The 17,496-nt window shown below is 52.3% G+C and overlaps 1 protein-coding gene and 1 long non-coding RNA gene across 10 annotated transcripts in view; one reads left to right on the forward strand and one right to left on the reverse strand.

The window, feature by feature from the left end:
• LOC123480625 (uncharacterized) overlaps window positions 1–17,496 on the forward strand; it is a 140,105-nt gene that overhangs the window by 63,688 nt on the left and 58,921 nt on the right. The window contains exon 4 of one of the 3 annotated variants that reach the window (XR_006656711.3): window positions 4,725–5,506. The exons of the other annotated variants lie outside the window; for them this stretch is intronic. This is a non-coding gene — a long non-coding RNA (uncharacterized lncRNA). Of the gene's footprint in view, window positions 1–4,724; window positions 5,507–17,496 lie in introns of those variants that run through there. 3 annotated transcript variants of the gene reach the window in all.
• The window catches only part of PDE5A (phosphodiesterase 5A), an 84,294-nt gene that overhangs the window by 40,437 nt on the left and 26,361 nt on the right, over window positions 1–17,496 (reverse strand). For 5 of the 7 annotated variants that reach the window (XM_053911096.2, XM_053911094.1, XM_045202816.2 and 2 more), the window contains 5 exons: window positions 9,421–9,492; window positions 7,797–7,886; window positions 5,514–5,651; window positions 4,248–4,310; window positions 3,483–3,550 (listed from right to left, as the gene is read on the reverse strand). In XM_053911096.2, the coding sequence (XP_053767071.1) occupies window positions 3,483–3,550; window positions 4,248–4,310; window positions 5,514–5,651; window positions 7,797–7,886; window positions 9,421–9,492 (431 nt within the window). The remainder of the gene's footprint in view (window positions 1–3,482; window positions 3,551–4,247; window positions 4,311–5,513; window positions 5,652–7,796; window positions 7,887–9,420; window positions 9,493–17,496) is intronic. The other 2 variants (XM_024568574.3, XM_053911095.2) reach the window with 1 other exon arrangement.

The following is a 17,496-nucleotide window of genomic DNA, read 5'->3' on the forward strand; positions in this document are numbered from 1 at the left end:
CGACAGCCTGGTCTCAAGCTTTTAGAAAGCGACGCTACCACTGTTGGTGACGTTTACTATTCTTACCATCATCACGCCAACGGTGGGCGCTGGATGGAGCCCAAAATGGTTAAGAAGCAGCTCGCCAGAGAGAATAAAATCAGACTTAGAGGCCTCGACACAGAGAAGCAGAAATACCGAAAGTACTTTTAAACCAACAGAAACCTGATGCTTTTTAAAAAATCCTCACCTGAGGATGTGTTTATTGATTTTAGAGAGAGGGTGGGAGGGAGGGAGAAACAGAGGGAGAGGGAGACGTCCATGTGAGAGAAACACTGACCAGTTGCCACCTGGACACACCGTGGCTGGGGGTTGAACCTGCGACCTTTGGTGTAGGGACGGTGCTCCAGCTAACTGAGCCGCCCAGCCAGGGGTAAATCCTTTCTTTAATTCCCTGACATTGTCCAGTCTTCCTAGTGGTCACTCTAGTGAATCTGTGATTGATTAAGTTGTGGGACGCCGTGTTCCCTCTTGCTCCAGGAGAAATGCCGACAGACGCTCAGTCCCGTGCTCAGTCAACACAGTCGAGCGCTGGCTGCCACAGAGGTGCCCTCAGCGACACGTGGGGCACCAGGTGGTGCGGGTCAGCGCTCGGTGCGGGTCCAGGCGAGGGCCGTCTGCACCCACGGTCGGTGTCGCACCCTGTCCGGGGCCCAGGCTGCCAGCGTCCATCCCTCCCTCACCTCCTTCCTGTCTGGGGCCCCGGTCGCAGGACGAAGACTACGGGGCTCAGCCGCTCTGTGGCCAGGGGTTGCCACGTAAGTCCAAGTCAGCAGGACAAAACAGGAAATGTGGCAGCTTCTAGAAACCCCAGCTGAGAGGCCACGGGCGTGTTTCGCTGCCCTTCCCTCACTGTCCTCCACACCACCCTTGGAAACAGGGAGGGGACGGTGGGAGCTGCACCCTGACCCAATGGGAAGGGCCCACCCTGGGCGTGCAGGGAGGAACCCCCAAGGGGCCTGGCCCACCTCGGGCTTCCCCAGGACGAGGGACCACACTGCACTCCTGCTTAGGCTCCTTCTGTGTCGGGATCTTAGGAGTCGCAGGCAGGCTCAACGCTAACGCAACTGGTGGGGACACCACACCACGGCGAGGGGGACAGGGACCCCTCACACCTGTGCTCACACCTGCATGGAGTGGGTGGGGCTGGGTGGCGTTGGAGGCACGTGTGGAGGCCGGGTGAGAGTAAAGGATGGGAGTGAAGAGACACGGGGAAAGAAGGGGCAGCAATTATGCATCATGGGCACCCCGGGTATGTTTTAGTTTTGCACTTAACCTTCCCAAACCGTCTTCAGTGTAACATTTGAATATATAAAAAGGTAAGTGGGTTGGTTAGAAACATACCAAATGAACCAAGCTCTTAAAATGACACATAACTGCCTAAAAGGACTGATTCCTCACAGCCGACATCTTCCTCTCACAGAAGAGTGTTTGGACAACGAAGCTTTAGGGGGTGAGAACGGGAGGGGCCTGGATGCTGTCACCGGAAGTGGTGATGGAAGATGCAAACGACCCTGCTGCTGATGGGCGACAGCAGCTTAGTCCTTCCTCAACATGCGGGCGTTAACCAACCGTTCTACTGCAAAGTTCCTGCCAAATTCAGCCTCATACGATGTTTATTTAAAACATATTCACGTCGCTAAGAGGTCTTCAATGGCATCATTAGAATAACGGTGAAGTTTAAAATGTTCAGTGGACGTAAGGCATTAGTGGTGAATAACGTTCATTACTACAGAATCAGTTAATGAACCAGTGAAAGTGATCCACGCAAATTAGTCACACTCCCCTAGTTATCTTTTGTAAAAAATATCTCTGCACTATGACAGCTTTGAAGTGATTAAAAACATAAGTGAAAAGATACCTCTATTTTGCTTACAGGGAGGAAATATGGTATTCACCAGAAACAAATTTAATATATAGTAAGAAATTAAATATATAGAAAGACACCACTTTTTAAAAAAATGCATATTCACCAGTAGGTGTCACTCTTACACTAACTCGCCGGGCTCCTTCAGCTGTGACTATAAGAAACTGGGGGACTTGGCTGAATTAATAATAAAATCAAAATGCAAATATATGAAACATAATTACCAGACAGGCTGCTACACAAATATTCAAGGTAGATGGAGATAACTCATAGTTTTAGATACTTAATATGCATCATCATGCCAACTTCCTACCATCCCACGACACACGTAACTTCATTGATGTACATGTATGTTTATATTTGCACATGTGTGGAAATTCATTATTTATGGGAGCCAGAAAGAAATACAGTCAAATATCTACGTGCCTCATCTAGAAGCTTTCTCAAATGTTCTTTATAAAAAGCAACAGGGGAGAAAATGCAGACAACTGTAATTGAATAATAATAATTTTTAAAAAGCAACAACAAAGCTGTAGCCTCATAAAACCAAAATAATGTGGACTAATGCTCACCCTGAGCATAAGAAGCTCCGTAGCTGAACTAGGCAGTGGGGCTTGGAATCAGCGCGCGCGGGACAGCTACACCCTCCCCAGTACGTGGCTGCGTCACCACACGTCCAGAGGGGACGCTGTACAAACTCCACAGTGACAAAGACTCAGAAAACACGGACACGGAGACGGGATCGAACTCCAGTGGAGACCAGCGATGCCGAGAGGGAAATCAAGGGCAGCTACTCAGCTGTGACTCTGTGAACCAGAAACTCGGGCGCGGCAGAGCCTCTGGGCAGAGACCCCTGGCTCACCTACCTGCCCCAAGCTACCTCCTGCCTCTCAGCTGTGTCCCAGAATTCTTTTAACAGGAGAAAGGCCTTTCACTGGCGTATGTTGTTAAAATAACAGTCTAGAAATAGTGAGTTTTGATTTAAACACAATCCCTAATAGACTAAGGCCTTGCAGTGGCTGTGGCGTGGTTTCTCCATCGTGCTGGGGGAGGCGTAAGGGGACTGGAGAGGAGAGAACAGACGAGAGGGGAAGAAGGGAGACAAGGGGGATTCGAGGGCGGGGGGCGGCACCTTCGACCCTGCGGTGCCGGTCCTGCGAGGGCCTGAGCGAGACAGGCGGCACCCTCGGGTGCACTGCCCTGCAGTCCGCTTTATGGGACCCGCAGAGGTGACGTGCTCTCCATTTTGTCTCCAGTTTCTTACCACCAGCGTTTTCTTCTAACTGTGTGTGATGGATGTTTTGTGATATACAAAACAGTCGGAAGTGCAATGGTTATCCTACTCCCAGATTCAACAACTTTTTATCAATAATATTCATGTGTCACCACACTTGCTTCATCTAGCCACGTGCGTCTGATATTAAATTCAGGTATATTTACCTATTTCCTGTGGACTGAACCGTTCTAAAGTGTGGGAAGTGATAGCCTGTGGCTTCTGTGTCTTAAATGTAACGGGTCACAACAACTCCCCAGCCGGTACTACACCCTCGGGAGCTCGGCGGAGACGCCGTTTTACCTGGTTCCGGAGTCGGGGGACTTGTCTAGCTCCTCGCACTCCATGTGGAACACGCTGGAGAAGGAGTCCTGGAAAGAGAGCAGCAGCGGCAGCACTGAGAGGTCCGCCCGACTAGGCGCCACCCGTGGCCGCACTCGGACACGCGCAGCTGGGGGACGACGGGCCCGCCAAGCGCTGGGCTTGTTTTTCCTTTTTAGTTATTTTCTGAGGAAACGGGAACGAGCACTCACTTTGTGACCTCATGTGATTAAAGCCACACTCCTACCCTTTCTGCTCTTCGCTTGCAACTTGCTTACTTATCATTTTTTTTCACCCAGGTGTTAATAAATGTTAGCTTCGAAACTTCTCTATATTTATTCAAAGTCCTCCGATTCTTGCTTTTCTGCACTTATTACTGCCCTTAGATCCCGGGTGAGAAGTGTCTTTTTAAAAAGACGTATCCTTCAGTAATATTTTACGAGATCATTACAATAATTGTGAAGAGTTTAGCAACACAAAAAAATACTTTCAGAGTTACGTTAAAAAGCAGAGGACATATTCACAACTAGGCCACACTTACACCTGAATAAAGATTTGGAAGGAAACAGAGAAATAAAACAATGATATTAGTTTAAAAACGGAGTACTTTTTTTTTTTCTTGATTACATTTTGATTTGGGCTCATATTGTTGACACACTTTTAATCAATAAGTAATTGCAATATAAATCAAATCACTTAATTCCTTTTCTAAGCCCAAGCACTGAAGTTGTGAGAAGCGGGCCTTACCTCAAAGCACCACTGAACCAGGTCAGAGGCGGTCACGCTAGGTGTTAATCCGGGAAGCCCGAGCTGAATGTTAATTAAAGTGACATTTAAGTTGTCTGGAACAGGGGGCCTCACGTACAACTTTCACAAATTAAACGCTGAAGAGCAGGTCCCGGGCGACCACGGTGGGTTGACACACTGCGTTAATGAGTTCTGACCTGGACTTTGAAAGGGTAGCTACTCTCTTGTAATTGTCTCGATAGAAAGGTTTTGTAACTGGTTGAAACTGTGAAGTAGGCTCGCTGGGAACACTGGCTACCTGACAGCCCAGGGAGGTCCTAACTGATGCCGCATTAACGAGGAGGACAGGTGCACACGACGATTCAGATAATGGTGGGCCATGGGTGCAGTCTGACTGCCTAACAATTAAAATGTTTAGGTATAATTTAAATAGTAAGTGTCTTTTATTCTACTTTCCCTCCACAAACATCAATTCAGATACCGTACATGGATTGCAGCCGACCGAAACCAGTGGGAGCCCCGCTCTCCTTCCCACTGGCCCACCGGTAAGGAGCCCATCCCCAGGTCTATAGGAAAAGAACACGAACAACTACCTCGAAAAGAAATAAATACTCCAGAGGCAGCGGTTCGCAGGCTGGGAAGGGAAACAGGGTGCATGAAGGGAAGCTGCCTTCTGCTAGGGCCCCGACGCTGACTACAAACTCAGCGACCAGAAGTGGCCGGCCCTCTATGCGAACAGTCTTCCCACACGCGTCTGTTTCTTCACGTTACAAACTGGTGGGCGGAACGCTACCAGTTAGGACACTGTAGCGGTTTCCATCGCTGGTAAAATACAGGCAGCTTGAAAAACACTGCCTCTATGGAGCCCTGCCTGGTGGTTTTCAATCAGTTTCCTGTAAAAGAAAATTGCGTACCCCAGGATTCAGAACGAGGGTCTACCTGTCCCTCGCAGCTGGGACACCCCTGTTCCTGACTATGGAGAGTCCGCACCTACTAACAACGTGATTCTCCATCAAGGTCATGGGGCCACGGACCACAGCCACCCAGGCACTCCCACGGGGACTGCTTAGAGGAAGGACACTGAAGGGACCCTGCGCCCCCACTGCCACCGGATTCCACCAGGACAGCTGGCACTGTCCGTCATCGGCTTGGCGTGAACAACCGGGAGGGTCTGAGAGAGGGCGCGGGGGGCCCGCGGGGGGTTGAAGAGCTGCGCTCTAGGGAATGCGGGTCTGTCTAAAAGGAAAAGGCAGCCCCTGCACTCACGGGGCAGTCGTCGTCCACTGTGAACACGGTGCACCTCTGCGCCTGCATGAAGGAGGTGATGGTGGCAGCTATCTTCTTCAGGATCACTTCCAACGACTGTTGCTCTTCGAAGATTAAGCTGGCAAGGTCGAGCAGCACCTAGACCAAAAGAAGTCAAGAGCTTCTTACGTGGTAATTGCTTGTGGTCATTAAAGCAATATAATGATGTGTACGGGCTATGTGTTGTTTCTGTACCTTCAGTCTAACAAGCTAGGACCAGCTTTGCATTTACGTATTACCCATGTACGTCTCTGCTTCCTAACAGCACTTCCCTGTCCACTGTTATTACGGACTCTGAGCCCAGAGTTACTGGATTTTAATCCCGACTTCCCTTCCCTCCAGCGTTGTGATCTAGGGCGAGTTTCTTAAAAATGAGGGTTTCAGTTATTACTGAAATCGTAGTAATATTGTAAGAAGGAAATAAGTTAGCATTTATAAGGCACTTGGAACAGGATCTGATACATAAAACACACCGTTAATAAATAGTAAATGTTTATTAACAGTTACCAACATTTGCACAGAACACCGTAACTATTCTCCAAAGTAAACAAGGTTGAAAGAGTTCTTGTTGTGATTTTGCCAGTAATTTCTCTTTCCTTTGAATTCCACAGAATTCCTTCTAACGTCACAAAGACTTTGTGTGGTGAGGGGGTAGAAAAGGTATTGAGTATCACAGAAAGCCTATCGGAGGCAGTACTGTCCCAGCTGAGGCCTGAAAGATGAGTATGAATCGCTGAGATGCAGCAGGGAAGGGAAACAGTTCCGCCAGGAAGAACCAAATTGAGAGGGGGCAGTACACCACGAGCTTTGGTCAAGTTTCCCATAAAACCAGAGGGTGAGGAGGACAGCAGGGGAGAGGCAGGTGGTGAGTGAGGCAGAGAAAGAGCTCCAAAGGCCCTATGTCTCCCTGCAGCAGTTTGGACAGGGATGGGTTACAGGAGGGAAGTGACAAGATCACACTTGTGTTTGTGAAAATGGGGACCAGACGAAGGGGTGACAAGAATGGAAACAGTTAGGGAGACTGCAGCTAAAGGCAATGGGAGGTCTGATACCATATTAACACAAGTTCAAAAAAGAAATAAAGATCAGGGGAGATGAACTATCAAAGAAATAATGAAAAAGAATCATCTAATACTGAAGGACATAAGTCTCCAGACTGAAAGGGACAACCAGGAATCAGCATAATGAATTTTAAAAAAAAGTCATGTTGAAAGATTAAGTTACCAAAGATAAAGAAATAACCCAAAAGCTTATAGACAAAATAAATGCCTAAGAGAGCCAAGAATCAGAACAACATGGATACCAGTTAGAACACAAGCGCTACCTTTAAAATCTGAACTGATTTTTTTTTTGGTTTGAGAATTTTATCCCCAGCCAAACGGGCAGAGTGGTACAATGGACATCTTCATACCTGTGAGGACTTGGAAAGCATGCCTCGCCACTGCCCTTCCTTCAAGGAGTTTGCCTTGGAGGAGGAAAGACGGAGAAGGAGAACGTGGATTTATCTCCAAGATAAAGAACTCAACAGAATGCCTGCATGATGGAGTCTCGGGGGATGGGAGTTAGCATGAGATCACACCAGAGCAAACCGTTCAAGGAAAAAAGAATGGAATTTGGAAACATCCAGAAGAACTAGCATGAACACTATTTACACAGTCATAGGACTTATAAACACCTTATCTGAAATTGCAACTTCAGAATTAACCTAGACACAGGTAAGAACATTGAACTTCGGCTGTAGACAGTAAGCATGTTATCCACGTGGGCAGCTGAGGAGGAAAAGTCAGGATGGGGACGCAGAGGTGAGGAGCGGTGGCCGGGAAGCAGAGACGAGGGACGCTGCGGTCCTCGTCTTGTGAAGACTGAAAGCAAGAGTCGATGTCTCTAGTTGGCAGAGCAAGAACGGAAAGCCTTATTGACCATGAGAGACGCAACCCACCCAACAGCTCCAACCTGGGACTTACCGGTACTGGCCGGCCACGGGTCGCGCAAGCAAAGGGTTGTGCGAGCCAAGTAAGCCCGCACCCCTTCGGTCAGCCAGTACCGCCGAACAGCGATAAAGTGCGGGCAGTTGGGAGTGAAAATAACTGTTAGAAGAAACAGCTAAAGTATTTAGAAACTGAATCTGCACTCTTTGGGTTTTCAGTCACACACACATACCGGGTAAAAATCTCGCACACGTATTGGATAACAGTTTAACCCAAATTTAAGAAGATTTCTGTACTCGCTGGGCGTCGGACTTGCCTGATTTCGCTTGTTCTCCAGCAGGGAAGTCTCGTAGAGCTGGGCGTTGTGAAGGACAATCCCACAGAAGGCCAAGTAAGCAGCAAAGTCCTAGAAAACAGGCAAGACCGCACCAAATGAGAGTGACCTGTAAAACTGCCTCGTCACATCGCTTGAAATGTAGAAATAAACATTAGAAAGCTATCTAGGGCTGAAATAAACATTACAAAGCCCAAAGAGGAGATGTTTATTCTGCATAGAATTAGGAGCTGATGCGGAGCAGGTGCGAGCTCAATGGCACCCCCAGTGGACGACAAGTGTTCACACAGTCTGCTAGGTCACACATTCGGCTGAGGAACCAGGAGAAGGGAGTGGGGTGAAGACACGGAGCTCTTCACATCATTTGGAACTGAACCCGCTCCGTGCCAAATGCGGTGCGGTCTCTGAATGGCAGTGAGACTCGGATCCGTGCTGAGAAGGCAGGAGTAGCTTGTAACTCATTACCGGGGCAAATAAAGCCCTGGTGCTGGAGAAGTTGCAAGCAGGAGCCGAATTAACAGGCAGCGGTCATCCTCGTTGCACTACACGAAGGCGAAGGGCTCGGATGGTATTACTCGTTGATTAAAATAAGTCTCCGCGTCACACACTTTGATCCACAGTCATGGATTTAGTGTGCCAAGAGATTCCACAGCCCTGGGATGCAAATCTTCCGAGAGGGGTTCACGTTGGTGGACAGACACTGGGGCGTAAAGCCGATCTGGAGCCTCGCCCCCCACCAAACGCTCGCTCGCAGGTGTCACTAACAGAGCAGGAGCGCAGGTGTCCGTTACGCTGATTATTTAGAGGTGCCTGCTGTGTTCTCGGCGGCTCAGAGCTGGAGGCCAGGGCAGCAGAGCGATGCTGACCGCTGCTCCTGCGGGAGCCAGCCGCACACCCTCCAGCCTCAGTCCCCATGTGGCGCCCCGTGCTGTGTGTGGGCAAAGCTTAGAAAACATTCTGCAGCTGGCTTCGCCAGGACGGCAGTTCCCGTTCGTAGCTGACCTGGAGCGCTAAACCCAGAGCACTGCTTTAGGGGTTTTACTCGAGGGTGAATTTCTTAATGGCAGTGATGAAAGGTAAAGGAGTGAATTCAAGGTCCACTACCCTCTGCACGGACCCTGTGCGCGCACACACACACACACACACACACAGAGACAGCCCTAGGGAGGTGTGGCCACACGGAGAGGAGGGAGCGGGGTTCTGCCGACGGAATCAAAGCACAGGTGGTCCAGAGTCGGGCCAGCCCTGTGTCTGCCGCAGGAAAGGTGGCTGCGCCATTCCGAGCCACTTTAAACCACAGTGCTTTTTGTGAGCCTTCCCTGGAGGTCTGTACACTCTAAAGCAGGGGTGTCAACCATCTTCACTGGGGGCCACGTCAGCGTCGCGGTTGCCTTCAAAGGGCCGAGTGTAACTTTAGGACTGTCTAAATGTAACTAGTCCTTAACTCTAGGGGCAAGGAACTCGGCGCTGCCGCCGGGTAGAAACAAGGTGCCAGGCTGGATAAACAAGGTGGAGGGCCAGTTTCGGGCACGTTTGCCACCTGTGCGCTAAAGAGAACGCATCTTCCTGGACAGACATCACACCAGACACAAGTTTCGTTCGGTACCTTCTCATCCTTCTCAGTGAATGTCCCGCCGTTGCCCGACTTCTTGTTGATGGCCTGGGCCACGCCGACAACCTGGTGTGAGGAGAGAAAAGCGGTCATTTCACTCAGCGGAGTTACCAGTGTAAACTCACCAAATTGTGTTGCAGAAGAAATTCTACGTGGCGTTAAAGCAGCAGGAAGCTGCAGAACCGGAACCAACGCCTCAGTCACTGAACAAGTGAGTCCTGCTTCCCGGGAGAGTCTGAATGTCCTAACTTCTTGGGCCCCAAACGGCATTCGATTCTGAGAGTTCACCTGGCTCCGTGAAAGAAATCGTTGGCAACCACGTTTCAAGCGGATATTTTTTTATGGTTCTTCAATAAAAAACACTAAGTTTTTATCACGCTTCAAATAAAATACACGATAAAATGAAGATTTTACACTGGTTAAATATTTCAAGCAGGCTAAATGCTCTTTCACTGAAAACGAAGCAGGGTCCCGCGGCCGATCCTCGCAGTCAAAGTGCCGAGGACGAGGGTGAAAGTAATTCCTGACGTGGGAATGTAGTCCAACTTCTTTTCAAATCTCTGACCTTGAAAATTATTTTACTTTCAGCAGACTTATTTTTTGGGGAAAGGAAGTTTTACTGAAGAATCAAAACAGGGATTAACAGACTGAACCAACGTCAAACGGACCAGAAGGTGTTTGAAAGATAAACCCTGTCTTCAGAAGACTGAGTTACGCTCTGGGAATACATCTTAAGTTTCCACAAAAGGTTTAGCAAGACTTTGAGAACTTTCTCATCGTTCTGCCTGAAAGTGTGTTTCACCTGCCTGTTTGGTTCCCATTGCAGTTTGAGTTACTATGCCAGTCGTATAAAAATCTACACCTTAACCTGCGCTTCCTCTTTACTACTTGCACCTTCTGTCCACTCCCCTCCTCCTGCAATTTAATCTCGGGGAGGAGCTCTCAGCCCCTAGGGGGCACACTCGAGGACTATAAAGCCCTCCGTCCGTGGGAGGGTTTGCCCTGCTTTCTAGCTCTCTTGTGCCTCGGCTGTAAGAAAAGGGCATGAAATGCCCCCTAGGAAAGCAGGACAGAGAAGGAGATACGCTTCCTGCTTGAATGCAGTTTCCTGCTCTTCCCAACAGCCTCCCTCCTCTGACAGGGTCAAGGGTCATTAATGTTTTTTTTTTTTAAAGAGCAGAATTGTCCAATTATCTTGTATCTTTTTATTGTCCTTAGTTCAACTCTCTTCAGCACTTGAAAATAGCTCTCAGCTTTCTAGCTCCAGTTCCAATGACTAAATAGTGACAAAATGTTTCATCTGAGGCTGGCAATGTCTGGTTGGGGCGGGGCCTGTGCACAGGGGCCCCTGGTGGGCACAGGGTCTAAGGTACAGAGGTATCAGTGTGGCCGGGTGACCTCCTCCGTGCTGCCTGTGTGAACCTTTGCCAGTGTTGAGCTTTTCACTGTTGTTTTGCGTTGGTAGGCTTCTACTGATGAATTTAAGAACCGGGTTTGACAGTTCTTTAAATGCCTGGAACGACCGACGTAATCTGGCTGTGCCTGGTTTTATCCACCTGCACGTACAAGCTCCCCTACACCTGCTATTTCTCCCTTGGGTGTCTTTGGGGGTGTTCCAGGGCAGGGGACAGGCAGGTATGGAGACAGATTGGATGCTCGCGGCTTCCACCCACAGCCCAGGGGTCAGGGAGAGGCCGCCAGCTGAAGAGGAGCTTCTAGCGAGGTGAGGACGTAAACAGCAGGGCCCGGAAGGTAACTGGCGTCAGAAATACTTTGATCACGGGCCAGTGTCTCTAACGCAGTTAACAAATCTACTCCCAGCCAAAATGAGAAAGAAGTCCTCATGCTAAGTAGTTTGCCATTTTATAAAAGTGCAGGGCAGGCCTGGCCCTTGACAAGCCCTTTGCACCTGCTCATTCATTTAACCTCTGGCACGGCCCCTTCAGGTGGGTGTTACTATTCCCCTTTAGCACGGAGGCAGCTGGTGTCCAGAGACGTTAAGCAGGTCATCCCAACAGGCAGAGTGAGCTCTCCAGGTCCGATGCCGGAGCCAGTGCTCTCCCCGCCCCCACCGGCTGCCACTCCCCCTGCTCCCGGAGGCGGGAGGTGGGGAGCAGCTCTGCCTCATAAAGGAGCTGCACAGGCCAGCCCACCAGGCACACAGGAAATCCCTCCACCCAGCCCAGCAGGGAAGGCTCCCCACACCAGCCGATGCTGCAGCCGCAGGGCCCTGCTGCCTTCTTATCAAACTACGGAGTGTGCCTGCCCCTGGGGACCCAGCTCCAGTTCTGAGACAGGGCAGCACGTGGGCACTGTGAGACGTCTCCCTAAGTGCTCTTTAAAAACTGCCAGAGACGCAAAGATGACGCGGCAGAAGGGAGCCTGCTGTGCCCTTTGGAGGCATGTCCAGGGTTTGGGGGGGCGGTCAGCTTCCCATCCCCCGATTTTTCTGGCCGTGCCACACTCTAGAGGGAGCCAGCGGTTCTCTGTGCCTCCCCTGCCGACCAGCTCTGTGGCGGCCACCGTCCCCTCCTTGTCTCAGAGCCAGCCTGCGTGTTTGTGCCTGAGGCTGAAGCTTCACAGACGAGTCACCTGAGGCAGAGAGGGGAAGAAACTCGCTCGGGGAGTTGTGACCCTGAGCAGGCACGAAGACCACGCCATTTTTGCCACAATGTCAGAATGCTTTCTTTCAAACTCTGTCTCTTTACTTAATTGGGAATACGTTCAGAGTAGCAACAGAAACATCTGTACACTCAATATATACTGTACAAACTGTGCTTTGTATCGGAGTAACTCCAGCACCGTCGTGCCCACCTTTACATGTGACGTTGCCAAAAACGGCTTTGGAGCCTCCGTTCTATTTAATAGGTGAGATTTGTTTTCCGGGCGGTGTCCTGCCTGCTGCCAGGAGCTGGCCCGCACAGCGCGGGCTCAGCCTGGACACCGGTGTTGCACTTGGACCCCACTACACCAGGACGGAGTCTGGTCCGGCCCTGCCGGCCCCTCTGACAGGTCCAGGCCCCCACAGCCAGGGTAGCTGCCGCGCTCACAGAGCTCTGAGGGTCACAGGGCAAGGGGGCACCCGAAACGTGCTCCTGATACAGCAGAAGGGAAAGAACCCGGCAACTGTGGCAAAAAGCATGCTTCACACCTCGGCACACAGGACAGGCTGAATCTCATTTACAATTACACTTGGTACCCAGGGCCTGGAGGGCACCCTGCCCTCAGAGGTGTGCAGAGGGTTCGGACCACTGTGCCGGCCTTAGCTGGGCCAGCTGAGCTCCTCGTGGGAAGCTCGATGCCTACGTCACTGAGCGTAAGAGATCCAGGGGAGAGTGTGTGTGTGTGCTGGTAACGTTTTTACACTCCACACGTCCACACGTCCGTCACACAGAGATATGCTGTCCTATCCAACACCTAATTTTATCTCTAAGTGCTTCCCCCTCCAGTGGAGGAGGAGCCTGAGCAGGAGTCACGCCCACGAGCTCCCATGCAGACCCACCTCCCTGGTTTGCTCGGAGCCGTGGGTGTCACCGGCAGGGCGGGGGGCCGCCCCTCACACCTGTCCGACACAGTCATCGCCACACCTGGAGCCATTGTCTGCAACTCTAGATTGTGTCATTGTTATTCCAGCCCATAATTGGCATTTTTAAAACCTAAAATAGTAACAGTATTGTTTGGTAGCTTCTCAGGTACACTCATTAATAAAGATAAAAGAAGAGTTATTTCAGGATGAGAAAAACGCAGCCTTAGAATCAGACCACGTGGGTCTGGGTTCCAGTTCTGCCACTAACAGGTAAGAGCAGGAAATTCCTGAAGCTGGCCAAGTCTGGAACGGGGGGGGGGGGGGGGGGGGGGCAGGAGGACCCCGCCCCCTTCGCCACACAGCCCGCAGGACACTTCTGCTTGAGGGTCGGCGCTCGCCCATCCGTTCTGGTTCCCCTGCTTCTGAGCCAGACTGCAGGGGCTCGGGTCAGCAACTTTCGTCATACCGTTTAAATGATGCCCGTTCTGTGATGTTCTCGTCCCACCTCACTGACAGCCCAGGGAGGGGACAGAAATAAACCAGCCTGGGGACACCAGTGTGTCAGAGGTGATCACACTCAGTGTTACTTTGTATCGGTTTCGGGCACCCAGCATGGTGGTCAGACTGTCGTGGACGTCACAAAGCGGTCCCTCCGACATTCTCAGTACCTACCTCCCCCTGCCCCCAGCCCCGCCCACAGTGGCCACAGTGTCACTGACTCCGTTCCCTGTGCTGGACTCGACGCCCCCATGACTGCTTGGTAACTGCTCATCTGTCGGACGTCCTAAGTCTGAGATGCCCGTTGGACACGTCTGGGTCAGGGAGAGTGGACACATGAGCCTGAGCAGAAGGAGCAGGGCGGGGGGACCATGTTTGACAGGAGGCGAGTGACGGTGGAAGCGTGAAAGTGGGTGACGCTGCTACAGGAGGGAGTGCCATCAGGGCAGAGCCCCATTGTGATGGGTGGGTGCAAGCGGAGGACTTGGAAAGGCCGCTGGGGAGATAGGACAACTGGGCAGTCTGAGGTCCTGGAAAGCACGCGGACAAATCTGTCCCGGAGGAATGAGTGACAGCCACCACTGCCACGTGCTACTACTGAGCAGCCGGGCAAGGTGAGGCCAGAGAAAGGACCACAGCTCCCGCCCAGGGAGTCTCGGGTTCTCACCAGGGTGGTTTCCACAGAGTGGCGAGGGTGGGGGCTGGGGTGGACTTGGCTGGAGAGAGTGGGAGGCAATGGACATGCACCAGGGACGAGAGTGGTCAGCAGAGACGCGGTGGCCCCTGCAGGGCCGGAGTGGCCCCATGGGCAGTTTTGGGGGACAGCTGCAGCATGTCTGTGTGCTGAGCCAGCCTGGTGCAGAGGGAAAAGCTGACGAGCTGGGGAAGGAGATGGGAGCGCGGAGCATTCTTCTAATGGCATTGTTTCCACGGAGCTAATAAGCCAGGCCCTCCGCTGGACGTGGGGGCGGGGAGGCCGCCTTGACATTGGAGGAGAGAGGAGAGAGTATTAGGCGGTAGAACGACTTGTCCAAAAAAGGAGCTAATTGTTTTGATCCCTACAAGCCGATTCCCCCTGCGGCTTTATCTCAGGGAAGATCCCTCTCTCCCGCATACGTCTATCTAAACAGCCCGGGATGGGTTCCAGACTCTCCCTCCCAGTATTCCTGTGTCACATCAGGCCTCGGCCTCCCACACCGAGAGGAGCAAACCCGCCCCTCTGGCCCGTCGGCCGCCGCCAGCTCCCTGTCCGCTCCGGATCGTGGCGAAAGCCTTCTCACTAGCTTCCCTGCACCAAGTCACAGGCCTTCCTCCACGTATGGACACGTGTGCAAAGTACTGACTGTCCAGGCCTATCGGGTGTCAACTCGTGGGGCTCTGGGGTCGCCGTGAAGCAAAGAAAGCTGTTGGTCCTTCATGCTGTGGTAGCAGCGATCTTTAAGTGACACCAACCGTCCCCTGGTTTGAAATAAAATCCGGCCCCTCCCGTGCCCGGCAGGAGCGGTTCGGTGGCCTGGCCTTTCCCTCCTTCAGTTTAAACTCCAGCGAACACTGGACACGTCCTGGTTCTCGCGATTGTGGGCAGGTGCAGGGAACACCAGAGCAGACAGACGACGAGGTTGCAGCAGTGAGCACTTCCCGTGGAGGTTAAGGAGCAAAGGACTTCAATCCCATGCCAGCTGCAACCGCCTGCAGAACAGCCTTTGTGACAGAACATTCTGGAAGCATGATAATGCCTCAGCCCTTTGCCACAGCCCAGGAAGCAGGCCCCTTCCTCTCCTCCTTACTCCTCCTCCGAGTCACCACCTCTGCTGTCCCTGGGGCACGCGCCAGTCCGGCACCCTTCTGTAAGCCCAGCCCGTGCCGCCTCGGGTGGTTCCTGTGGTAGTTTAGCACACGAGAGACTGAGAAAGACGTGTTAAGTATTATTTTAATCAACCAGCAGCGTCCTCCTGTATCACTGGGCCACTTCTAAGGAAAGAGAATGAAGCCACAAAATACATTTAGTCCCTGGCAGTCTCAGGGCACCACCACAAACTCTCCGAGCCTCCGAGCTTCAAGGGTGGAGCCCGCCGCCCCTCCCCTGACTTGGGGCTGCAGCTGCCGCCTGCACCTGAAGGAGCAGGGCACCCAGAGGGGACGGCACACAGCTCTGAAGACTTGGTCTGCACCGTGCAGCCGCCCCGCCTGGCTCGCCATCCGCTGCGTGGTGAGGACCCTGAGGGAGAGGCCCAGGTGTGGAGGAGCTGAGGCCTCCTGCCCACGGCCTCGGAGGCAGCCCTCGGGACATGGGCCTCACCTACAAACACCTGCCGCTAGCCTGAGAGCAGGGAGCCACCAGCCTGCCCCGCCCTCCGGGGTCCATTCACCATCCCCAGGCTTCGGGCAGTTTGTTCTGTTGTGAGAGAGACCACCAGCACAGACCTCACGACCATCCAGTCATTTGTGATCATCAGACAGACCTGGATTCTAAACCCAGGTCACTTCACCTATGTCAGTGCTGGGGGTGATGGACCCAAATGTGACTCCGGATTGCGTCAAATCGTCCCCTCTTGCTCTTTCACGGGATGTAGCCCTGGGACTTTAATCTCCACTCTGTTAGAGGAGCAGCACGTAGGGGTGTTTACATGGGGGTTCAGTGAGAAGAAATAGAGAGCTTACAGTTTCTAAAGCCCTTCACCTGGGTCACCTTAGCTCTCAGTGGGTGAATACGCATGTTTGCACACTTGTCTACCGGGAGCCGCAACGTCACCGGCAACCCCCTTACCTCTGAGACAAAGGGAAAATTACTCAGCACCCACACTGCACCCCACAGATATTACCCAAAGAAACTGTTCACGCTTCCCTGCAACTGGTCGCCATTCAGGGCCTGTGCGAGTCCTCCAAGCTCAACGTGTAAGTGATCTGTCCCGCCACAGACGCAATGCATCCAGCAAGGGCTGCGGCGGGCGCCCTGCAGCACCACGCGAGACACGCACCGCCTCCCGTGTGACACAGCGAGCGACACAGCGGGACTCGGGGAGCACAGCCTACCCTCACTGAGGCGCTCCCCTTTCCCTCACCCTCCCTCCTGCTCCTGGCCGGAGGGGAAGCGGACCTGCACAGGTCTCCACCTGCTGCCTCCAAGGCATGTTGTGCCTTAGGACGGGGCTGCCGTTTCCTTGGTTGGGAAACACACTTGTTTGTGGGTAAAGGGCCACGTGGGAAAGGAAGAAGCCAAGCTGGTCGGCACCGTGGCATCCCGGTCCAGCACCAACAGAAACTCTGCGAGCACTTCGGCTTTGTTTCTGAGACAAAGCCACGAGAGGGAGTATCGCAAGCGAGTAAGCACAGCGAGTGACTATACGCTGTTAAAGAAACACGGACGAGCCAGTCCTTTAAGACTAAAATAGATCCAGATTAACAACAGCCTGCAACTCAACTCTGCCTCCTTCTGTTGCCGCACGTGCACCTGGTCGGACCGCAGACGGAAGGACCCAGCACAAAGCCGGATGCAACCTGCTGCGAGCTGACGTGTCCAGTTGAAGAAGGCCCCCGCGGCTCTGGGAGCCTGACATCACCGGCCAGCGTCCACCGCCCCAGCCCCCCCCCCCCCCCGCACCTGCTGCAGCGTCGACCCAGCAGGCCCCTCTGCAGACACCCCAGCTTCCATCCCTCCCCAGACACTGCTCTGGTTCCCTGAACTCACAGCCTGACCCTTGAACTTGTGTGCTGAATACTGACCTCATTCAGCACGTGTCCTGTTACCTTTAAGCTCTGGGGTTCAAGTTCTCCATCGACCACTGAAAACGATTTTACAGCAAGTGTCTTCCTTGCTCCGTGTCTTTCGTACCCTCACTGCCAAGACCAAGCACCCGCACAGCATAGGGACTCACTCGTTACTTGACCAGGCAAGACAATGCAGGGGGGAAATGAGAATTTTAAAGTCAGTGAAGTCAGCATGGCTCAACTTGACTGTTGTATACTGCAACCATTTCTTTTCGTATGGCACAGCTGGATCACACATCTGATTCTGTTAACGGTTTCCTTTGTGGGTTTTGGCAGGC

The sequence above is a fragment of the Desmodus rotundus genome, chromosome 9, assembly GCF_022682495.2.
Source record: "Desmodus rotundus isolate HL8 chromosome 9, HLdesRot8A.1, whole genome shotgun sequence".
Classification (NCBI taxonomy): Eukaryota; Metazoa; Chordata; class Mammalia; order Chiroptera; family Phyllostomidae; genus Desmodus; species Desmodus rotundus.